Source organism: Leopardus geoffroyi, chromosome A3 (genome assembly GCF_018350155.1).
Source record: "Leopardus geoffroyi isolate Oge1 chromosome A3, O.geoffroyi_Oge1_pat1.0, whole genome shotgun sequence".
Taxonomy (NCBI): Eukaryota; Metazoa; Chordata; class Mammalia; order Carnivora; family Felidae; genus Leopardus; species Leopardus geoffroyi.
In genome coordinates this window covers 30,317,047-30,342,077 of record NC_059336.1, presented here as the reverse complement: position 1 = coordinate 30,342,077, position 25,031 = coordinate 30,317,047, and the positions used below count along the sequence as shown (strand labels likewise).

At 43.5% G+C, this 25,031-nt stretch overlaps 1 protein-coding gene across 4 annotated transcripts in view; it reads right to left on the bottom strand.

Moving 5' to 3' along the window:
• Nucleotides 1-189: 189 nt before the first annotated feature.
• Nucleotides 190-25,031, bottom strand: part of ATRN (attractin) — a 160,533-nt gene continuing 135,691 nt past the window's right edge. Inside the window, exons 26-30 of one of the 4 annotated variants that reach the window (XM_045445175.1) lie at nt 14,663-14,741; nt 12,318-12,425; nt 7,034-7,143; nt 6,871-6,876; nt 190-4,733 (exon numbers count right to left, since the gene is read on the bottom strand). In XM_045445175.1, coding sequence (XP_045301131.1) covers nt 4,385-4,733; nt 6,871-6,876; nt 7,034-7,143; nt 12,318-12,425; nt 14,663-14,741 — 652 coding nt within the window. In that variant the 3' untranslated portion in view covers nt 190-4,384. Of the gene's footprint in view, nt 4,734-6,870; nt 6,877-7,028; nt 7,144-12,317; nt 12,426-14,662; nt 14,742-25,031 lie in introns of all 4 variants that reach the window. The other 3 variants (XM_045445172.1, XM_045445173.1, XM_045445171.1) reach the window with 3 other exon arrangements.

Genomic DNA, 25,031 nt, shown 5'->3' with positions numbered 1-25,031 from the left:
CATCCCAACAGGTGTCTGAGGTGCCCACCCTGCTGACTTTACACCTTTACCTTCACTGAATGCCAAGTGCTGCCTCTGAGACAGTCTGAACACTGGTAACCATCTTAAACATTGTTTCCCTTTTCTTAAGGTTCTAATGACCAAACTGTAAAAATAAATGAAATAAAACAAACTCAAAATTAAACACTCAGAGCAAAAACCACATTTTTACCAGATCTACTTTTATTTCAGAAGGAAGTTTGTATTATAGTATTTACTTCTGTTTATATACAAGTTCTTCACATTTGTGTTTAAAATGCACAGACCTCCCTTAATTCTCTTGTTCCTGCTTAAATTAGCTGTTATTTTACAATACAAAAAATACCAAAAAATTGCAGTCCTAAATGTATGTATAACACCCACAGTCCCCAGCAATGAAATAGTTTACAATACTTACTCCATATTTACATGAGTGCAATAGATGCTAAATTATACATATTAACAAACTAAGCTTGAATCCAAACCCAAACAAACAAACAAACAAAACAAAAACAAAAACAAAAAAACCCCCCAAAACAATAACCGTAAATACCTATAAAACAAAAACATTTCCAGAGCCAGAATTAGTTCAACAAAACAGGCTTCACTAGTGTTTAGAATGTTTTGTGCACAAATTTCAGTTACTGAAAGTCGATTCCATTATTGCCTTTGAAAGCGAAGGCGCCAGTTTTCCTCTCCACTTCAAACCATCTCCCTGCAGGTGAGGGTGCTTAGGAGTTTGAACGATTCCGGGGAAATGTCTCTTGGCGGGCCTGCCATCATGGTGATTTTCCTGGTTTGGTAAATTGGGCAAACATTTCAGACTGAGAGCTGGTGCACGGCCTGAGGACAGACCCCTGCCTTCCTGGGTTTGTCCTCAGGGTGGCCAATTCTCACAGGAACTGCCACGAGGAGAGGTCTCTTGGGATGAGGGGCTTGAGCTGGGTTTTGCTGTTAATTCCACAAAGCTTCTTTTCCATCTTGGTCACTGCCCTAGTGTTAGCTTAGGTTGTTAGTTAGTGCTTAGTGAATATTCACTGAATGGGTGGATGGATGTTAGAAACTAAAGGATCAAAGGTGTTCTCAAAAATGACACCAGCACCCAAGGAAGTGAGTCTCCACCCTCTCCCCAGATACACTCCGTTGAGTTGACAGAGATGCACTGAAAAGGGAACATGCCTTTTTCCTACCGATAGTGCTCTGGTCTTCTCATCCGTCCGCCCCAGACTTCCTGGTGTGTCCGCAATATTGCACTTTGGGCCTCACCCACACAAGTTCTGGTATTTTCCTGTTGCTGACAGTCTTCTGTCCAGGGCTGCTTTTCTTCCAGGTTAGCTCACAACTCCTCCCACCTTTTAGAGGTGATCTCACAGGAAGTGCAGACTTCTCCCCAAACTGTGTGTGTGCAGGAGTAGGGGGCAGACAGGAGGCCAGGGGGTGTGCAATTCTCCAGGAGGGAACAGGAATTATTTATCAATGAACTAGCCACCCTACTCCCACCCCCAGTTTTCAGTATAGGAAACCATGGTTCTGGGAAGTGGTCATTAAAATTTTAGACCAAACAGATACATCCTGGAAAACCCCTTTTTGGAAAATCTGATATAGTCTTTGAACTTAGAGACCAAGAGAAACAGTCCTCAGGACAAGATGGGTCATTGCTGGCCAAGCACAGCACCAAGAGGCTAACAGAAAGATTCATGATGCACTTGCAGAGCCAACAACAGTGACAGCGACCTTCCTGCTGCCTTTGCGTCTCCTCACACAATGCTGTTTAAATGGGCTCAATGCCCGATTTCTCCTCTGTGTACTGACAATTTCTGTTTTAGAGTCGTCCAATTAGTACCAGATGCGTTTGGACACACTGGCATGATGGGGGTGCCTTTTTGGCTTTGTTATCAATGTATCAGGGCCCAACGAGAGGACTTCTTCAAACTTGGATATTCAGTATGTGGCACAAAAATATACTAGGTAAAACTCAGACACCGTTACATTTAATAAAAATACATTAACATAGTTTTTTGTTTTATGTACACTCTGAATGAACATTCTGGACACTACTGTATAATTATGTACAAGTGCAACATCGATGTTTTCATGACAATTTTAACTTATATACAGGCTCTCTTGTGACACGCAGGCATTTCTCTGAAGTTCCAGATGATTCCCTCCTGGTAACTGGCTCCTAAGCTGACTGCCTCTTTCTCCTGCCACTCCCTTCCTCTGGCCTGAGTCTGGAGGAAGTTCTTTGCTCTTGACTGCAAAGGAGAAGCAGGTGGATTCAGCTGTTTCTCCACTGTTGGAGCAAAATTAAACATCACTTGCTCCTTTTAAAAAATAAACTATCTTCTAGAAAAAAATAAAATATCCAGGTGGCTAAGGGACACAGTACATGTTATTTCAAGGCCTGGAAACCCATGGGGAAGAGACTTCTTTGGCCAAAGAAACACTGGTCCTTCGAACAAACAAGGATTTTCCTTATGGGAGGTCCCTCTCCAGGGGCTTCCCTCTCTCTGGCCAAGAGGCCTCATGGCAATTATAGGGGTAAAGTGCCACTCTGTGGCAGGCTCTGTGGGTGCTGTGGTGTGGAGCAGGGATGTGGGAAGCTTGGAAGAGAAGGGGTCTTTTCTAGAATTGTCTGCTCTTTACCAATGATGTGAAGAAGCAGCTTTTTGAGAGACAAGTCTCAAAGTAGAGGTGTTTTGTGCATCAGACAGTGTTTTATGGTTCGACTTGCTTGAAAACATCTTTCCAGGCAGCTCTTCGTGGGTGAGGGGTTGGTGCTGGGGAAGACACAGCACTCCTGCTCTAGGCACTGCATTTAAAGGTGAGATGCTGCAGTCTTTGCCCTTTTGAGTATTAATTTCTCCAAATTCACAAACTTGAGCATTTTGTCGTCTAAAGGTCCATCCCTATGGGGTAATGTCAGAGAACTCCAAAGTTTTGAAGCAGAATACAGACCTGGGGAGGCTGCTGCATAATGCCAGAATACAGAGCACCATACACAGGGACAACACAACACCCAGGCAGTGGCCTGGGGAGAAGAGCAGGACTGCCCTACCCCACTTAAATTTGGTCACTTTCCACTTGGCATAGTTATTCCTCCTCATCCATTTCCTCCATGTGCTTTTCATCATCCACAGTGGTCACTGCCCCGCCCATAGCCACCACCCAGGTCTGGGAAGGAGGATGGGAGAGCTGGGCTGAGCCTCTCCCGGAGAAGAACGGGCAAACAATCCCAGGTCCTTCTCCAGGCTTTGGGCATGCGATTCCACCAGCAGCCTGAGGATGACCCACCATCTTTGAGCAGGCTACAGGAACACACTGTTGCTTTTAGGTGCAGGGGTCCCAAGTGCTGTCATGCTCTTTTCTGTTCAAGGGAGACGTGTAACATGAACGAGTCCCTTCCTCTGTGGTGTCCTGGCAGGAGTGGCCAGAAGGGCTGGAGCAAACATCAGGCCTAGAGTTGGGGAGAGGGGCAGGGGGCACACGAGAACCACACCTTATTTAGGGCCCCTTTTGATGACAACACAAACAGGAACTTTCACAGTTTGGTCACTTCCGCTTTCCTCTCAGTCCCTGCTGCTAGGTTAAACGTTCCCTGGGGTGAGAAAATTCTTTCCCTGGCTGCAAATCAGATTTTAGAAAAACAGCAGATTGCCAATGGTAGCTATTTAAATTTTGTAAGAATGTAGGAATGCAATTATGTAAAAACACAGGCTTACCAACTTTCCAATTGCTAGATCTATTTAAAGTCTAGGCACTTAGTGTGTGTGTGTGTGTGTGTGTGTGTGTGTGTGTGTGTGTGAGAGAGAGAGAGAGAGAGAGAGAGAGAGAGAGAGAGAGAGGAAGAGAGAGAGAGAGATGAAGAGAAAGAGAGACAGAGGGAGAAAATTTCAAATGGATTAAGACTAAATTAATCAAGTTGCTATAGAAAACTACCTACTACATCAGTTTACATTCTAAGTAACACTGCTGACCTTGACATTTAAAATAGCTCCCTTCTACCTTAGTTTGATATGATTCAAAAGAGCCAGACCATTGTTAATTCTCAACTAGAAAAAAGCTACTCCCTGGAAGAGAGAGATTTGCCTACATCGTGCAAGAATAAGTAGCACATCTTTTAAAAAAGATAGCAGGCTTCAGATGAGGACAAATTCATTCATCTGACTAATTTTTAAAAGACCACGTTCAAGAACGACGGATGGTGAATGTCTACTTGTAAACACTACATCTTTTGTTTTTTGCAAGTTGAGACGGCCCCAAGAGCAGTTTTCCACAAGTGAACCTGAGTGTCATTCCCAGCTCCCTCACTGGCTCTATACCCCAGCCTCCTCCAGCAACAACTGGATCACCCCTGGACCTGCAATTAAATCAGTGATGTCCTATGCAAAAGTAAAAGGTTAGATGCTGGAGCACAGATGGGAGAAACCGGCAAAGAAAGCTTGTGAACATGCAGAGGAGTCAGATGTTTCGAGGGTTTCCAGTCTTCGGCCCGCTTCGCACAGCATCTCCCCGCCTGCCCCCTCCCTGCAGACGGCGCTGGCACGCCACACCTGGCTCGCTCACTCACGGAGAGTCCCTGGCCCAGCCTCAAATGCAGGTCCCAGGTTGCGCAGGGGGCTGCTGCTTCCGGTTTCTCACGGCTCCTGACTTCTCTTTGTACACTATCGGCATCTGCTGAGAAATGTCCACCAGGGCGCTGGCCACTGCGAGACCTGGGGAGAGCCCACCGTGAACACGTGTTAAGGAGCAGCTTGCTTTGTTTTTGAAAATAATTAAAAAAAAAATTTTTTTTTTACATTCTTGGAGTGCAATAAACAAATAAGTAAAGCATATAGGGAAAAGTCTTCCTTCCGCTTTGTGCCTCCCACCTCCCTCCATCCGAGCTCTGCTTTCATTAGTTTGTATATATTCTTTCAGGATTTACTGATGCAAATACAAATACATATTGTTCTCCCCTCCCTACTTTTTACACAAAAGATGTAGCATGCTGTTCAGTAGATCAATGAAGCAAAGAACTCTGCTTGGCAGTTGGAGCATTTAAATAAGATTGCAGCCGTGCTTTAAGTGGTAAATTTTTCCTGCTGGCCTCCAAAAAGGGTGCCAAGAAAAAGCAGCACTCTTTTTGAGTAAATTCAGATTCATTCCACATAACTCAGGCAACACTGGTTATTTTTGTATCTATCCTATGACACAGGTTAGGACACATTCTGGGGCCAGGCTTTGGAATAAGCAAGGTTCTTTAACTGCCTCAGTTTTCTCATTTGCAAAATGGGGACAACAGCAGTACAGGGCCTGTGTGAGGAGTCACTGAGTGAATCCACGTAAAAATCTTAGAACAGTGCCTGGCTCATCACCCCACCACCTCTACCACCTGTGCTTTAGGGACTAGTGGTTCCATTCTCCTTTCTGTACTGGGAGCTGGGTTCCCCGTGCATGTGAACAAGCCAGTGCAGGCTCAGTGCTCTGCTGAGGTTCTCAGGAGCCACGGGAGTGCCACTTGTCACTCCACTTCACTGAGCCTATAAAATGGAGGCATGTGCCTGGCACGCTTGGGGAATCCACAGCAGTGACATTGTTCTAGCAAAGGCAGAGCTGGGTACTCTCAGAGTCCTGAGGAAGAGCCATCTAAAATTGGGAGTACAGAAGAGGTTGCAGGGATGGGCTCACTTGGGGTGGGTCTCAGGTGGTGTGCAGGCTTTCATCAGGAGTTGAACAGGATGGGGTCTATCAGGCAAAGGGCAGGGCAGAAAAGGCCACAGTACTACAAGCCTGTCACTTCCCTACTGCAGTCAGGGCCTTGCTCTTAGGGAGCACAGGCCAAGTCTGCTGAGCTGGGATGCAGCAGGAGACCACGCTCCAGAGTTCAGGTTAATGGGTCATTCTACCCTCAACACAGGTAAAGCCGAGTTAGGAGCTGAACTCACATCCCTAGGTGAGGGCAAATCAAGCTGTTACCCTATGAAGATGACAAATCCTGGCCTGATCATGCCTAAAGGCCTTCCTCATGAAGACCCAGAAACCATTTTGAAAGCGTGGCTGGAGGCGCCTCTGAATTTGAGGGCTACAGTTGGGGGGCTGTGGAGCTCAGGGGCTGGGCAAGGATTCTGGGACACACTTTTATCACAGACATAAGGCTTTCTTTGGCTAAGGCAACCCTGACCCCCATCATTTCAATTAAAAGCTGTGTAAAACATATTGTGCATATTGTCTGAGGCATCCCTCCAAAGTACTCCACGATTTTTCCAAAACTGTATTCCATATCTCAGTGTTTGATAAGAGGATATTTATCGAAATTATGATTTATACTTGATAGAACTGCATAGAAGACACTGGTAAAATGTTATGTAGTAATCTGTAAAAATGTTTATGAGTTGTATGAAAAAAGAAGAAGAAAAAATTAGATCTATACAATCATTTCAACAAAGTTGCTGGTCAGGGCTGGAAAGGAAAGAGGACAATGAACATAGTTGGGTGTTGGATGGTACAATTATGAGTACATTTCTAAAAACTTCCTTTAAGTTGTTATAATTGCTATTTCTGCCTTATATTTGAAACAGAGTGAAAAAGCAAAAGAAAAAGAGTCATGCTAGAAATACCAATCTGAGAGTGTCCAGCTTGGAGGAGAGCCATGAGAGTAGGTAAGATGACTGAGGAAGAACGCATGGACGGAGGGGGGACGTCCTGCATTCAAGGCTGAGTAAGGGAAAAAGAGACAAGAGAGGGGTGGCAGAGACAGAGCTGAGCAAAACACTGCAGCAAGGGAAGGTGTGGCCGGAAGCATCAACACCACAGAGAGGCTGAGGGAGCTGGTGCAGGGAGGGAACTCTGGGATCATCCCTGGGAAAGAACCGTGACCTCAGGAAAGACAGTTTAGGGAACACCAAGCACAATGGGATCATCTTGCTGAATCCTTACAATGACATGAGGTAGGCATGAGCCTACTGTTCACTGTCGCCTCTACACCCAAGTTCACACTTCTCGGGTTTGTCACTGGCCTTCATACGCACCTGACTGCCCGGGAGGAGGGATTCCACCGAGCCCTCGAGGCAGCCTCACAAACACAGAGAGGACAGCAGCTTTGTTGCCAAAACACGGTTCCAGAGCAATGGGTTTGGGAACAGTCTGGTGGAAGAAAACAAAGAATTAACTAAAACGGTGTTTCTCACGTGTTAATACTGCAGCCTTCACATGTGATTTTTATCTATTTTTTAAGTTTATTTGAGAGAGACAGAGAGGGTGTAGAGAGAGGATCTCAAGCAGATTCCGCACTGACAGCCAAGAGCCCGATGTGGGGCTTGAACTCACGAAACTGTGAGATCATGACCTGAGCCTAAATTAAGAGCTGGATGCTCAGCTGACTGAGCCATCCAGGTGCGCCACAGGTGATTTTTATATATGCCCTCTGTATTAGTTTCTACTGCTGTGTAACAAATTACTTAGTTGCTTACAACTGCACCTATTTATTCTCTCAGTTTTGTAGGTCAGGAGTTTGGGCGAGCTCTGTTAGAGTTCCCTGCTTAGAGATACAAGTATATTCATCTCTTCCATCAGTTCTGGAAAATTCTCAGCTCTTATCTCACAAAGTTCTCAAGGATCTCAGCTCTTATCTTCACAAGGTGGAAGCCCAGTTATCGTCTGCACTGGCTGTTATTTGGAGGCTCTAGGGAAGAATCTGTTCAAAAAACATTCAGGTGGCTGGCAGACTCTAGTTCCTTGCAGCTGTAGGTCTGAAGTTGCCATTTCCTTGCTGGTGATCTGGAGGGGATCACTCTTTCAGAGGTCTCCTCACATGGCCCCTCCAGCCTCAGATCAGTGGTGGTATGCCAAGTCCTTTTCATGTTTCCTCTCCTGCCACCAACCAGAAAAAACTCCCTTAGTATCTTATGGTCTCAGCTACCTTGGGATTTGTATTACTCCTACAAAATCCCTTCGTAACAGTACCTAGAGTAGTGTCTGATTGAAAAACCATGAGATGGGAATCTTGGAGGCCATCTTCGGAATTCTGCCCGTCGTATCCCAAATATGCCATTCATTTCTTCAATTTGTTTGAAGAAAATAACTTCCAGAACTATGGTGGCTGCAGCACAGGGAAGGATGGGGTGGGTGAAAGGGCAGTGACAACAGTGGAGGTGTGCTCAGTAGTTGACAACAGAGCCAAAGACATGTGCTGATGGACTGGTTGTCCAATGAGAATGAGAGGAAGTATGGCCCAAGTACAACTCCAGGATTTTGGTCTGAGCAGCTAGGATGATGGAGGTGATACGTACTGAGTTGGGGGCAATATGCAAGAGAAGAGGTGTGGGGAGTAACATCCAGAGCTCAGCTCTGGACATGTTAACTCGGAGATGGCTGCTAAGATATCCAAGTGGGAACTCTGAGTAAGCAATGGGATATAGGAGTCAGAGGCTCACAGCAGAGGTCTAAGCAGAGATCATGGTATTAAATATAAACCCACGATGGAAAAGATCACTGCTGTGGTCTGCATGTTTGTCTCCTTCCAAAATTCGTATGTTAAATCTTAATGCCCAATACAATGATATTTGGAGGTGGGAACTTTCAGAGGTGATTGATTACTGCCCTTATAAAAGGGACCTTAGAGAGTTCCCTAGCCCCTTCCACCATGTAAGAACGGAGTAAGAAGGCACCATCTATGAACTAGGAAGGGGGCTCTCACCAGACACTGAATCTGCCAGCACCGTGATCCTGGACTTCCTAGCCTTGAGAATTGTGAGAAATTTCTCTTGTTTCTACAACACCCAGTCGCTGGTGTTTTGTTATAGCAGCTCGAATAGGGCTACAACAGTCACCAAAGGAGTTGGTGTAAAAGAAGTGAGAGGAGGCCCGAAGACTGAGCTGGATGTGCACCACTGTTAAAGAGGTGGGGAGTTGGAGAGGGTTGAACAAAGAACACTGAGAAAGAGCAGCTAGAAGGTGAGAGTGTGCTGTCCTGGGAGGAGAGTCAAGAAAGTGTTTTAAGAAGCAACCAACTGGGTCATATGCTGTTGATATATGACATATGGTGCTGCTTAGTACTTAAGATTTGTCTATTTTTTTTACATCCCACAAATTGTTATTTTATCATGTTTGCTTAGATTCATGTATATGTTTACCATTTCACTTATTCACAATTCCTTCTTATACCTCAGTTTCCCTCTGGGGTAAATTTTCCTTTTTTCTAGCACATCCTTTAGACATTTCGTTTGTACAGGACTTTTGGTGGCCAACTCAGCTTTCCTTCTAATTGGAAGAGATCTTCATTCTATCCTCATTCTTGGAAGACCAAGTTGCCAGGCACGCTATTCTCAGTTAGCAGTTCTCTTCTTTATGTTGTTTGGAGACACTCTTCCACGTTCCTTTGGCTTCTGGTGTTACTAATGAGAAGTCACAGGCTGTCACTTTGTCATTTCCTTTAAGTATCTTTTCTTTTTTTCCCCTAGTTATTTTTTAATGTGGTAAAATACACATAACATTTACCATCTTAACACCCCTCCCCCCAGCCCCCGCTGCCTTTTATTAAGTAAGTTTCACATCCAGAGTGAAGCCCAACACGGGGCTTGAACTTCATGACCCTGAGATCAAGACTTGAGCTGAGATCAAGAGTTGGATGCTTAACTGACTGAGCCACCCAGGCATCCTGGATCTTAACCCCCTTTTTTTTTTTTAATTTTTTTTTTTTTTTTACCATTTATTTATTTTTGAGACAGAGAGACAGAGCATGAACGGGGGAGGGTCAGAGAGAGAGAGGGAGACACAGAATCCAAAACAGGCTCCAGGCTCTGACCTGTCAGCACAGAGCCCGATGCGGGGCCTGAACTCACGAACCGCGAGATCATGACCTGAGCTGAAGTTGGACGTTTAACCGACTGAGCCACCCAGGCGCCCCTTAACCCCTCTTAAGTGTATGCTTCCTTCAGTGGTATTAAGTAGACTGATGCTGTTATGCAACTATCGCCACCATCCATCTCCAGAAGTCTTTTCATCTTGCAGAACTGAAACTCTACACCCATTACACAGTGACTCCCTATTCCCCCTTCCCCTCCAACCCCTGACAACCACCATTATACTTTGTTGCTATGGACCTGACTACTCTATACATCTTATAAAAGTGGAATCATACAGTATTTTTTTTTTTTTTTGTGACTGGCTTATTTTGCTTAAGGTTCACCCATGTTGTAGCAGGTGTGAGAATTACCTTCCTTTTTAAGACTGAATAATATTCCATTGTATGTATACACCACATTTTACATACCCACTTGTCTACTGATGGACACTAGGGCTGCTCTTAGCAGCCTTTTAGCTATTGTGAATAACGCTGCTATTAACATGGGTGTACAAATGTATCTTTGAGGCCTGGCTTTTAATTCTTGCAGGTATATATCCAGAAGAGGAATTGCTAGATTATATGATAATTCTATTTTTATTTTTTGGAGAAAGAACAATACTGGTTTTCACAGCAGCTACATCATTTCACATCCCCACTAACAGTGCCCGTGGGTTCCAATTGTTCCACACTGTGGCAATCATCCAATATATATATATAAAATATATATTAGGTCTTCTCATTTTATCCTCTATATTCTTTTTTTTTTTTTATGTTTTATTTATTTGAGAGAGACAGAGAGAGCATAAGTGGGGGTAGGGTAGAGAGGGAGGGAGAGAGAGAATCCCAAGTAGGTTCCGTACTGTCAGCACAGAGCCCCATGTGGGGCTTGAACCCACGAAGTCACGAGATCATGACCTGAGCCGAAACCAAGAGTCAGACGGTTAACCAACTGAGCCACCCAGGTACCCCTATACTCCATATTCTTATTATCTGTTATATTTTCCATCTCCTGGTCTTTTTGTCTTGCATTCTGTGTAATTTCTGCAAATTCATCTTCCAGTTCAAAAGTTCTCCTTTGAGTCTAACATGCTGTTTAACATGTAAACTGAGCCATTTAAAAAATTTTAACCACTATATGTTCCATTTCCTTTTTTAAAAAAAGTGTTTTATTTATTTTTGAGAGAGAGACAGTGAGAGTGGGGGAGAGGCAGAGAGAGAGGGAGACATAGAAGCTAAAGCAGACTCCAGGCTCTAAGCTATTAGCACAGAGCCCAATCCGGGGCTTAAATCCACAAACCACAAGATCAGGACCTGAGCTGAAGTTGGACGCTCAACTGACTGACCCACCCAGGCACCTCCATTTCCTTTTTTTTTTAAGTTTATTTTTTATTTTTAAGTAATCTCTACACCCAAAGGGGACCCAAACTCACGAGCTCGAGATCAAGAGTCACATGCTGTACTGACTGAGCCAGCCAGTGCCCCTGTATGTTCCATCTCTGACAGTTCCGTTTGGTTCTTTTGCAGTTCTGGTCATTCTTGACTCATGGTGTCCTCATCTTTATAATTCTCTTTTCACGTCTTTAAACATTTCATACAGAGCTATATTATACTCTTTAGAGGTCTACTCTAACATGTGAAGTCCTGTCTAAACCCACTGTCCACGGTGCCTGCTAACTCCTTTTCCTGCTAGCTTGTCTCTCTTGTCCTTGGTGATCTCTGATTGCTTGATCTTGATCTGTGGGGATCCTACAGGGCTGAATTGGGGATGTTTTCCCACAGAGAGGACATGCACTTACCTCAGCTGGCAGTCATGGTGTGTGACCAATCTGGGACCACTTCACAACATATTTGGTTCTGGTTTTGGTTCATGATTTCTTCTTTTTGTGGGGAAGGATAGGAGAGTATTCCCTGGGAATTTCACCCACTTCCTATGAGCTCAGTAATGCTTCAATAAGTATTTGAAAATTTAGGATCTATAACTACTTCCCCAGAATATCTGAAATATTTCATCATTTTGTCAAGAGAAACTTTTATCACTTTCTTCACCACTTATTTATTATTTTTTTTTTTTGGAGAGGTCAGTAATATTTACATTCCATGGAATGCATAGTGAATTAATGATTTTTGCCCCTTTAAGAAAATTTCCTAAACTAATAAAAAACAATGGTTCAATTTTATTCTTTTCTAATACAAGTTTTAAAGTATTATGCCACAGAATACTTCCAAGAATATGAGACAAATCATTTATATTTTAAAATCCCTTGAACATGAGAATACTTAATGGCATGAATGAAAAACTGAAAAATGAAAACAAAAGAGTACCTGACAACATCAGTGTGTCACCTTATTGTTAAAGAGAGAGAGAGAGAGAAACATAAGAGGCAACAGAATAAGGCTCTTGTTCTCTGTGGTTTCCCAGACTTAAAAGCATAAGTTTGGACAGGTTTTCAGGACTTCTGAATCACATTCTCACCTTTATACTCCCCCCAATAAGATCGGGAGGCTCTTCATCTGTTTCCAAGGCAACGTTTACGGAGGCAAAAGGGCGACTGGCCATCTGTTGCATCTCTCGAAGAAGTTGCTATTGATCAACATAGCAAGCATTAATGCACCGAAAACTAAGGGATTTTATTAGAGAATACCACATACTAGAAGTACCTCATCCTCCCTGGTTCAAACAAATCAAGTCCAAAATGATATCTTTTGAGACAGCTGGAGAAACCTGGACACAGACCAGGTATTAGAGAACATGAGTACAACTGTGCGATGATGGGTAAGTTATTCTGCCTCTCTGAGCCTCAGTTTCCTCATCTGTGAGAGAGCACTAGGGTCAGTAACTATTTCATAGGATTGTTGTGAGGAGTAAATTAATTAATCTATATAAAACCTCTGAGAACAGTGGCTGGAATTTAGAAATGTTCAAATGTCAGCTCTTATTGGAACAAACTTGTCTGGATTTTACTGGCATAACTTCTAATATTTTCTTATCACGAGTGATGTTGGTTATCTGGATATCCTTTCTAGTGTTAACAAGGAGGCGATATTTTTGAGTTTACTAAGAGTTTTGTTTTTAAACTAGGAATGGGTGTTGAATTTCAGTAAAAGATGACATGATTATTTGGCCACGACTACAAATTTAGGTTCTATATTTACCCACTGATATAACCTATTCCAATAGGTTTTCTGGTATGAAATGATCCTTTTATTACACTGGTCAGTTAGACTGCTGCACCTACAGTCATTATATGACTGGCCTTTTCTATGCATATAATGAGTTAGGACTCTTTTAAGCTTTCCATCTTTTCCCTTACTTGGGAACAGTTTATGTCTTTTGGAAATAAGTAATTCTCATAAGCACTCAAGGAAAAAATAGACTAGTATTATTTACATAAGCTCACCTCAAACTAAAAATCCCTGGGTAATGCCCTCTGTGGAGAGAGTAATATTTTGACAAGTTTTCAATTCCTTCCCTGGCCACTGGTTTATTGAGGCTTCCCATTTCTTTCTTTCTTACTCCATTTGGATAACTTACATTTTTTCAGAACACTGTGTAATTCATCAGGATTTTAAGATGTCTTAGTAACACAGCTATTAGAAAAATCCCTCTGAATATGTTACCCACTGAATTTTAAAAATGATAGTTAAAAGGATGCAACATTATCTATATGATAACAACACCTTTACATGGGTCAGAAAAGCGGTCATGGCCCCCAGGAAGAGGCCCATATCCTGGAGCCTATGCTAACCTCATTATAGACACTAATGTTCAGTGAACAGTGCTGCATGCCTGTGAGTTTTGATTTCACACATTCCTGTTCTCTTCTAAATTTTGTCTACAGATCAATTTTTAATACAATTAATTTTTTATTTTAAAGAGAGAGCGCACGAGTAGGGGAGAAGGAGAGAGGGAAGGAGGGAAGGAGGGAGGGAGGGAGGGAGGGAGGGGGGAGAGAGAGAGAGAGAGAGAGAGAGAGAGAGAGAGAGAGAGAGAGAATCCCAAGCAGGTTCCATACTCAACACGGAGCCTGACGTGGGGCTTGATCCTACAACCCTGGGATCATGACCTGAGCCGAAATCAAGAGTTGAACGCTCTATCGACTGAGTCACCCAGGTGCCCCCAGATCAATTTTTATGTAGAAAAGGGCATGAGTAGATACAGAAAATCAAGGAGCGTATGTCAGTCTGGATCTCAGTGCCCTTCCATTAGCAACGATGCAATAGACAGGATGACTAGAAGGCAAATGATATCGGTGAAAGTTATGATAAACAAAGATCTTATGCTGTAGTTTTTAACCAAGTTTACTTATTTGATTTGTCAATTATAAATATTTTCTTGACTTATTGGTATTTCTTTTGGAACACAGCACTAGAAATAAATCAAGACTCACTAAAAAATAAAACTCAAGCAAAAACTTAACTAGACTAGACACCGATTTATCTTTCCTTGAGTGAAGAGATATTTCTGAGATGCTTAGCTCATTAATTTTACTTTCGTTCTTGTGAAAGGCTCTGCTACTGAGCCCTCAGATCTCCTGTCTGAGTTAAGGACAGAGTGCCGGTAGAATATGGGTAGAACTGAAATCTGCAAGTCAATATTAGAGTTTCCTTTTAGAAAGTTAAAAGCACGTGGTGCAGAATTAATTATACTCTGTATAGCACTAACTGAAATCTACTGACCACATTTTGCGGAAAGGGCAGCACTACTCCCCCTACAGTATGTCTTTCAATTATCACTAAATAGCTAAAACTGACTTGCTTTAGAGGAACAGAAAGGAAGAAGCTCTTATAGGCATTCCGGAACCATCCACTGAGGCTTACCTCTCTACGCCTGGAGGCCCAACAACTTTGTTTGATCTTCCAAACCACAGCAGCCACCAGGAGCAAAGAGAGGAAACAACTGTGAGAAAGGAAAGTACTGAGTTATTATCCCAGCCCCCAGAATCAGCACTGTCACCCACACTGCAGGTCAGGCAGGGAGTGCCCTCCCAATACCAATTCCAAGCACCTTTCTGATGATTCATCACAACCATGTCCTGGTTCACAGGAAGCCAGTGTGAGGAGACTCTCAGAAGCTGAGCTTCCTGTCCTACATCAAGACAGTACTGTCCCCACAAGGCACCGGGAGAGAGCTGCAACCTCCCACTGGGTTTTTTATTGGAATGACCTGTCATGGCTCATCCCAAATAAGAAAAACAGTTCTAGGATAATAATAACGAACGACAAGCATGCCATTTAACTGAATTGGCAAGCCTTTACTGATAAAGTCTAACAAAATGAGAAAAGTTAATTATTACAGTAACAACCAGCTTTTCATAAGGAAGAGGTAAATACACAAGAAATAATCTTCTATATAATAATATATTCAACTATAGTTTTACAAAATAAATTCATATAATTTTTATAAAATAAAGTCAACCTCAAACCGACAACTTTCTCAAAAGTATTAGCAGAGAATACCTCCCAGTGGTCTTGTAACTGCAAATGCTTTCAATGTTCTCTCATCTGTGAACCAAGTGTGGAAGGTTTGAAAAGCTACCCTGACAGCAGAGAGAATGAGTGACTTCTGTCATCTGCAAACACAAGGCATTTGTAGCATGGGGTCGGCTTCCAAGTACCCAAGTGTGGGCCGGAGGCAGGCCCCTCAGGCCGGCTGGAGAAGGGCACTCTGAGGTGTGAGGATGACTGAACTTCCACCCTCTCTCAAGTAGAAACCTCAAGGCTCCCACAGCCCACCACTGCCCTGACATGAATGAGGAAAGAGCCTTCCAATGGATTCCCTGACTACAGAGAAGGGGTTTCCAGAGTCATCATTCAGGCGAGAGCCTTCAGTTCCTGTGTTGCTGGGCACCTTGGCTGTCCTGACACTGCTGGTCTGTTCCTCCTCCCTGACAGTCTCTATTTACCCTTTAATCAATACTTTATTGAGATAGGGCCTGTTCTGGGCCCACAAAATACACTGATGAACTGAACAAAAGACTGGTGTTCCCATGGAGTTTACGTTCCGTCAGGAGGAGCTAAAAAGTAAATAAAATAAATAAGCAAATTACAGAGCACGTTAGAAGGTAGTAAATGAGACAGAAATAAGAAGAGGGTTCAGGGCAAGGGGGTTCGGGAGTGACAATGGCACTATAAAGCAGTATGGTCAGAGTGGGTGAGCCTTACTTCTTGAGGAGGTGACATCTGAGCAAGACTGGGAGGAGGTGTGGGGGGTGGCTCAGGGGATGTCTCCAGAAACAGGCCTGGGCGACGGGCTCAGCCGTGCACAGCCAGAGGGAAGGACATACCTAGAGCTGCTTGAGGAACCTGAGGATGCCACCATGGCTGGGGTAGGGGGAGTCAGGTCACAGATAAAGGCAAAGAAGTAAGGGGACACAGACCATGGAAGGCCTGCAGGCATTTGAGTGGAGAAGTATCATGATTTAACTTATGCTGAGGAGGCCAATAGGGCAGCGATGGTAGAAGCAGGGAGCCCAGCAGTCTAGGAGAGATGATGGTGGCTCAAGCTAGGCTCTGGTAACAGGAGTGTGAAAAGCACTCTGGAAATCTTGACATAATTGGAAGGTTGAGACAACAGAATTTCCTGATGTGCTAGATGTAGGGTATGGAACAGAGAAGTCAGAGATTTTGGCCTCAGAAACTTGCCATCAACTTAAACAGGGAAGGCTCTGGGTGGCGCAGGTCCAGGACAGCAGTCTGAATTCTGAGAATCTGCCTAATCACCAAAGGGAGATGATGTGGGCAGATATAGGAGTCTGAAGGCTGGGTGCCAGGTCTGGCCTGGAGATGGCATTTGGAGTCATTAGTACATAGTTAACCCTTGAACAACACAAGGGTTAGGGGGGCTGACCTCCCGCAGAGTCAAAAATCCACGTATAAATTATGACTCCTCCAAAACTTAACTACTAATAGTCTACTACTGACAGGAAGCCTTACTGACATCACAAACAGCTGATTAACTCATATTTTGTATATGTATTATATACATATGTATCATATGCTGTATTCTTACCATAAAGTAAGGTATGGAAAACAAAATATTAAGAAAATCATAAGGGGCGCCTGGGTGGCTGAGTCAATTAAGCATCTGCCTCTTGATTTTGGCTCAGGTCAGGATTTCGTGGTTCGTGAGACTGAGCCCCATGTCAGGCTCTGTGCTGATGGTGTGGAGCCTGCTTGGGATTCTCTCTCCCTTTCTCTCTGTCCCTCCCTGACTCGCGTGCTCTCTGTTTCAAAATAAATAAATAAATAAATATTTAAAAAAATGTTTTTTAATGTTTTATTTATTTTTGAGAGAGAGAGACTGAGCATGAGCAGGGGAGGGGCAGAGAGAGAGAGGGAGACACAGAATCTGAAGCAGGCTCCAGGGCTCTGAGCTGTCAGCACAGAGCCCGACCTGGGGCTCGAACTCACAGACTGTGAGATCATGACCTGAGCTGAAGTCGGACGCTTAACCGACTGAGTCACCCGGGTGCCCCTCAAAATAAATAAATAAATATTAAAAAAAAGAAAGATAAATTACATTTACTGCACTGTATTTGTTTAAAAAAAAATCTGTGTATAAGTGGGCCTGCACAGTTCAAACCTGTGTTGTTCGAAGGTCACCTGCATATTGTATTTGAAGTAATAAATCTGGATGAGATCACCCAGGGAGTGAATACAAATACAGAAAGATGTCCTGGGGGGGGCACCCCACTATTGAGAAGTTGGGGAGAAGAGGAAGAAGCAGTAAGGGAGTCTGAGAAGAGTAACCCGTCTTTCTTGGTTTCCATGCACAATCCTGTTTTTTTACATTTTTATTCTAATAGAAACACAAGGAGGCAGCATATCCACATGTAAGGGCAAGAAGCGAATGAGAACAGTTTCCAAGTTGGCCAAGACCCTACTGATGTAGCAGAGTACAGGACTGTCCTCAGAGGTGAGCACCCTGGTACCACTCAGAGGCCTCTCCTGGGACTACCCTCAAGCCAGAGGTGTAAACCAGGGCACCTCAGTGTCCCCTGTCCCCCTAGGCCTAGGTGGGGCTTCTGCCTTCAACGGAGACTTGTTAAAAACACCAAAAACCCAGCTGCTTCCACCAGTTCCAGCTTTTCTAAGAAGCGACACAAACAGCATACCAATTCACAGTGATTGCCCTCAAAGCTGGTATGTGCATGATTTCTCCCAGGGCAATACAACAACAAAAATTCTAGTTATTTCAAAAAACGTGGCGCTGGCTGATACACCTCCTTTCTTTTCTTCCTTCCGCTAACTTATGTACTGGTGGTGCTGTAACTCAGTCTTCACCCTACTGCGGTCTCTCTTATTAACTGTCTCCCAGATTTTTCTATGTAAATGTAATTTTAAAGAAACATTATACCATGAAAATTTCCAAACATACACACAAGTAGAGGGAATGATCTAGTGAATTCCTTTGTGTCTATTACTTATCCTTGGAAGTTATTAACATTTTGCCAATGTCACTCAAAGATCATCAAAGTGTATTTCTCGTTTCAAACCTAGGACACTAGCCCTAGGCGGAGTCTCTTACTTCCAGCCAGCATTGTACCTGAGGAGAAAACAAGAATCCTTTTGTCTTTTTATCCTAAACCTGCTCCTGCTTATCCAAGGTTTGCACTTTCCTGAGACTATTCTAAAAAAAATCCATTTCTTAATTCTAGGTTTTTCTTTCTATCTTTTATATAGGTCTTCAGAAAACTCACAATTTGTGTGAGAGCTCAGCTTTTGGGGCATCTCTCTGTTTTCTCACCAGCTTAATTTTAATTGTGCAGCTAGAATGACATTTTTTTTTAAACTTTATTTTTGAGAGAGAGACAGAGTGTGAGTGGAGGAGGAACAGAGAGAGACACACAGAATCTGAAGCAGGCTTCAGGGTCCGAGCTGTCAGCACAGAGCCCGATGCGAGGCTCAAACTCACAAACTGTGAGATCATGACCTGTGAAGATGGATGCTTAACCGACTGAGCCACCCAGGCACCCCTAGAATGACATTTTTGAGAGCATCTTGAACTTTCCATCCAGAGGGCATGGCATGACTATTAACTAATGGTCATGTTTTCCTGCCCTTACAAGTCTGGCTTTTCTAAAACTATGTATGCATTTCTTGGCCTGGCTTTGACCTCCAAGCTAACCTGAAAGCAGAGATACCACTGCTTCTTCCCATGTTCCTGTGATTTTACACTCATCATTCTGGTCAGAATTAGATCCAGAGCGGCAGGAACCCATGATCACTTCTATCTTCTGGAACATGAAATGGATTTGTCAAAATGTCTGTTGTCAGTCTGGCAAGGGTCTAGCAGAAGTTCAGATAATTACATTTTACAAGTACATTGTATCTTGCCTACATCAGAAATTCCCATTACATGCTCTCCTTTTGGCCAGGTGAGGCGATGTCACCTATTTCTCCTTTTTAACCTCACTCAGATGCTGCCCTGGCACCCGTGACTCCAGCCACAAAGACTTCCACAGAGTGTTAGTGGGTCTCTTCTTACTACTATCAGTTGTCGTCCTAACCACTCTAGCACTCACTCCCCGATACAAAGCCCTTTCACACACATGACCTCATCTAATTCCCAGAGCAAGCAAGTGGGTCTTATTATTCCCCTCTTCATATACAAGGCTTCTACTAGAGTCTGGATTAGCATCTAATTAAGACATAAAGAGGGTTTAATGGATTTGTCACAATCTAGAGTTTATGTCACTGTGCCTGAGTCTGGAAATACTTTAGGTAACTCAACTTATACCGATTTTCTCACTTGAATCACTGAGCGCCCCCACAACATCCCGATCTACTTCTCTTCTGTGTCATGTGAGCTATTTTTCAGAGTGCTTAGGATCGTTTGGATACCTTTCTTTCCCCCTTATTTTCATGTAGATCCTTTGGGACCTGGTTAACTTGCTTGAGGAAAATATTTTCTTCCCTATGCTCATAAAAGGGACTCTATTCTCAGTTAAAAGATCATCATCATTCCTAGTTCTTAAAACAAAACTCAGAAATAAACAAAGTTCTGGATTCTTTTCCAAAGGTTCCACTTTCAAAAGGTAGGAGTGACAACAACACCATCTGTCCTTGTTTACTAGACAAGATTCCATGGTCTCTAAAGATGTCCCCAGTCAATTCTGATGGTGTCATTCAGTCTTCCACCAGGCAGCAGAAGAGACTGCTCCTCATTGGGCTGGTGATTAGCAGCAGGGTCATCTCATTCTGTACACATGTTCCAAGAATACACCTGTTAACTGGAGCTACTGAATTAGCATGCAGCCTCTCCATCCCTTCAAAGTGTGCCATCAACCAGCACCAGTAGCTTTCTTCCCTCAGAGAGGTTGGTGCCTATGGTTCCTCAAGACTCTGCAGTTCTCCTAAAGGCTTAGTTTACTTTCCACATATATTTGCAAATGACTGTGTACTAGGTACTGAAGGTATGTGTGTGTGTGCAGGGATGAGAGACAGCGTCTCTGCTCTCTTGAAGCTTAAGAGTCTAACTGTGGACACAGATATGAAGCAAGTAAAAAACTGTGAGAAGGACCACGATGAAAAATAGTATTGTTCTATGGGAGAGAATAAGGGAAGACCATTTAGTTCTGGGGCTCTGGGATGAAATCCTGGAGGAAGTGATGCTGTGCCAAGTTTTGAAGGATGAGTGTAGTATAATAAAAAATGTATTTATTTGGTCTCTGTCCTAAGTTCCTGGCACAGAGGTCCTAAAATTCTTAAAATTTTCTGAGTGACAGGAGTGTCCCCCTCCCCACTTTTTTAGACAAATGTTCACAACAGCTTTATTTATAATAGCCAAAAACTGGAAACAGCCCAAATGTCCATCTCCATCAAGAAGTGAAGAAATAAACTGTGGTTGATCTTTACATAAAATATCACTCAGTATTAAAAAAAATTTTTTTAATGTTTATTTATTTTTGAGACGATGCAAGAGACAGAGTGCAAGCAGTGGAGGGGTAGACAGAGGGAGACACAGCATCTGAAGCGGGTTCTGAGCTGTCAGCCCAGAGCCCGACGCGGGGCTTGAACTCATGAACGGTGAGATCATGACCTGAGCTGAAGTCAGACGCTTAACCGACTAAGCCACCCAGGTGTCCCAAAATATCTCTCAGTATTGAAAAGGAATGAGCTACTTTTAAATTTGATTAAAAATTAAAAAAATATATATATCTTTAATAGTTTTTTTTGTACAAACTGATTTACACAGTTTTAGGTATAATTTAAAAAATGACAGGGTCTCTGGGTCTGAATGAGCTGTTTTTTTTTTTTAGAACAGGTTTATTGAAATGTAATTCAGGAGGGTCCTTTGTATCCTAATGAATGACTCCTGGGAGGGAGGGACCCAAATAGCTTCAGGATGGAGGCTGGTCACCAGAAAAACCAACCACATGATTAGAGAGCTAGAATGTTCAGTGCCCTCCCTGCTGCATCCCCACCCAACAACCAGAGGGGAGGGGAGATGGCTAGACACTGAGTTCATTAATCACGTCTCTGTAATGGAACCTTGAAAGAAATGAGGAGCCATGAAGTTTGAGGGAGCTTTTGGGTTGGTGAACACATATGTTCATGTGCTGGGAGGGGGGCATGCCCAGAGAGGGAGTGGAAGCTGTGCTCTCTACCCACCCCTATAACCTGCCCTATGAATCTCTTCGATTTGGCTGTTCCTGAGTTACATTCTTTCTAATAACTGTAATTTTTTTTTTAATTTTTTTTTTCAACGTTTATTTATTTTTGGGACAGAGAGAGACAGAGCATGAACGGGGGAGGGGCAGAGAGAGAGGGAGACACAGAATTGGAAACAGGCTCCAGGCTCTGAGCCATCAGCCCAGAGCCTGATGCGGGGCTCGAACTCCCGGACCGCGAGATCGTGACCTGGCTGAAGTCGGACGCTTAACTGACTGCGCCACCCAGGCGCCCCTCTAATAACTGTAATTTTAAGTGCTGTGCTTTTTCTGAGTTCTGTGAGTCATTCTGGCAAACTGTCAAATGTGAGGAGGGTCACAGGAACCCCCAAATTTGTAGTTGGCCAGGCAGAAGCATGGGCAGCCTGAGGACCCATTCGTGGTTGACATCTGAAGTGGGTGCAGTCCCAGCAGACTGAGCCCTTAACCGGTGGGGTCTGTGCCAACTCCAGGTAGTGTCAGAACTGAACAGACCTGCAGGACACCGAGTTGCTGTCAGAGAATTGGATGTTGTCTGGAAAAACCAAGCAATGAGTAAATCTATAGAGATGAAGGGTAGGGAGAAGAAAGAAAGAAAGCAAGCATTTTCCAGGAAAAAAAGAAAACCACGTGCAAGTACTGTGAGGTAGGAAAGAAGCCTGGTGCTTGTGAAAAATCAGAAGATGGCTCATGCAGTGGGACTGCAGAGGAGAGTAGCATAAGATGAATATGGAGATGTGAGCAAAGGTCAGTTCACCTGGGTTAGTTTAGATACAATGAGAAGCCACAGAGTATAAGGGAACAGATGTACATGGATTCATTTTCAAGGTCTCCTCGGATTTTGTGTGGACTGTAGAGGGGCTCTGACTGCGGGGGGCGTGGTGAGGGAGTGCCTGGTGCATGGGAGACAAGTCACTCGGAAGCGGCAGCAGGGCAGACGGTGAGGAAGGACCAAAAAGTTCACTTCTGGGAGTGTTATGCCACAGATGGGATGGCAGAGTTCAATCGGAATACAGAATGAGAAGATGGCCAGGGTCAAGCTCTGGGAGAACATCGACAGTGAGAAGCTGACAGAAAAGTTCAACAAAAGAGTGGCCTCAGAGCAGTCTGGGGTCAGAGAAGGCCAGCAGAGTCTCAATGATGGGTGGTCAGCTCCTTGATACTGATGAGAATCAAGAAGATGACAACTAAAAAGCATCTCTAGGATGTGGCAATAGAGATGCTCTTGCTGCCCTCCACACACACACAAATTTAGATGGAGTGTGGTGATGGAAATCAGAACAGAGAGGGCTGAAAAGCAAAAAAGGTTTCTAGTACAAGGATTTTTAAGGGCAGTGAAAACACTCCATAGGGTATTAGGAGACTGGATATATGTCATTATGTATTTGCCCAAACCTATAGAATATACAACACCAAGAGTGACCCCTAAGGTCAACTATGGGCTTTGGAGGATTATGATGTGTCAGTGTAGGTTCATCCTCGGTAAAAAATGTACAACTCTGGGGAGTGATGTTGATGATAGGGGAGAGGATATGCTTGTGTGGGGGCAGGGGGATACGGGAAATCTCTGTACTTTCTTTTCAATTTTGTTATAAATATAAAATTGCTTTAAACAGAGATTCTAAAAAATTTAAACAAACAAAACCAAACAAAATAAAAATGTGCTGGAGCCCACAGCCAATGGATACAAGGAGGGAAGGGAACTGCCACAGTGTTCAAGGGGAGCTACATTCAGCGTGGCCACAACAGGCAGCTTCTTCCCCATTCTGTGTTTGTGCTAAGCAGTGGGAGACAGCAGCTGAGGCAGTGAGCCCTGGGCCTGGGGCCGGGCAGGCCAGGCAGGACGGTGGCCCTTTCACTCAGAAAACAAACTAACAGTACAGCTTGCTCAGCAACACGCTCTGCCCCTACTCCACACTCACTAGAGGATGTGACACACAGAAACAGCATCCTGGAGGATGTGACACACAGAAATAGCATCCACACACAGACAAATGGCAGTCTTCAACACATCCCCAAATCAGACATTTTGAGGAAACCAATACTGTGAAAGAGAGGCATCAAACAACAGCAACAAAACCCAAACATCCAAGGAGAGTTATTAATAATAGCACAAAATAAGACTTTAAAATAAAATAAAATAAAATAAAATAAAATAAAATAAAATAAAATAAAATATAAAATATTAATCTCACAAAGGAACATGAGAAGAAGCTACATTCACAATGAAACAGGCCATAAGGAAAAATATATTAGAAATAAAATGCAAAAGTTAAAAAAAAAACTTATCAGATGGACTCAACAAAGGAAATGGACCCAACTTTGGATTACATTAATGAGCTGGAAAATACTGCTGTGGAGCTCACATAGAATGCAGTGCAAAAGGAAAATGAAAGAATAAGTGAGTTCAGTTAAGAAATATAAAGGACAGATCCAGAATCTTCCTCATTAATCTAACAGAGAATTCTAGAATTCAAGCAAAAGAATGAAAGGAGTAGAAACAAGCAAAGAGAAGACAACACTGCAAAACTCAAGACTCCAGTCCTCAGTCTGAAAGCCCCTCCTCCTCGCCCCGCATCAAATTCCTTCTCAGGTCCTTTCTGAATTACTCATTCGGTCCTGCAGAACAACAACATCCAACAAAGGGAAAGGCATGGGACACATAAGATGGTGTGAGAAAAAAAATGGTAAAACTTACAAAAATTGTTCCTACAGAACCTAAAATGACTACAATCTAGAATTTAAATCCCAGATAATCGCTACTTCGGAGGCCACCGGATGGCTGTGCAGGCTGTTACAGGGCTCACTGAGAGCCTTATAGCAGAGAGCTCTTGTAGGGACTGGACTCATGAAGCTGCCAGGAGCTGAGGCTGTGGTCCCATCCCCTTCAGTGGCTACACAATCTTCCTTCCCATCTGACCTCCCATGCTTTAGCTTGCGTGTGGATGGATGTAATACTGCCCCAGGCCCTGAATTCACAGAACTTTCAGCTAACTTAGGGTTTCTCAATGCCAACTGAACATAAGAATCACGAGAGAGCCTTTGAAATATCACAAGGATCAGGTGCCCTAAGAGACCAAGGAATTGGCATCTCTGGGGCATGGGGCCCAGGCGGCTCCTAGTGCTTTTTAAGTTGTTCTTAAAAAGTGTTCTAAGGTACAGCTAGGGCTGTGAGACATGTAACTGTTTCAGGCTCTCAAACCCAATTTAAAACCTGTAGGAGAGGCCTCTAATTGGCCCTGCTCATCTTTGCATGTCAAATTATAGGTTCAGCTACGTATGGGTTGTTCTTAAGCTCCAGCCTGGTAAATAAGTGCATTGAAGGGTGATTAAATACTATCATAAGAGTCCCAAAGGGGATGGACTTTGGGGTGAATGTATCAGGAGAAGACTTCATGGAATAGGCAATTGGGTTGGGTTCTGAAGGGTTAAGACTATGACAGGTCAGTGGGATCAGCTAAATACCTTTGAGACAAATGCAGAGGAGACCCAGATAAGTCTACCACCCCTCCAGGCCCTGTAGCTCATGTGGCCAA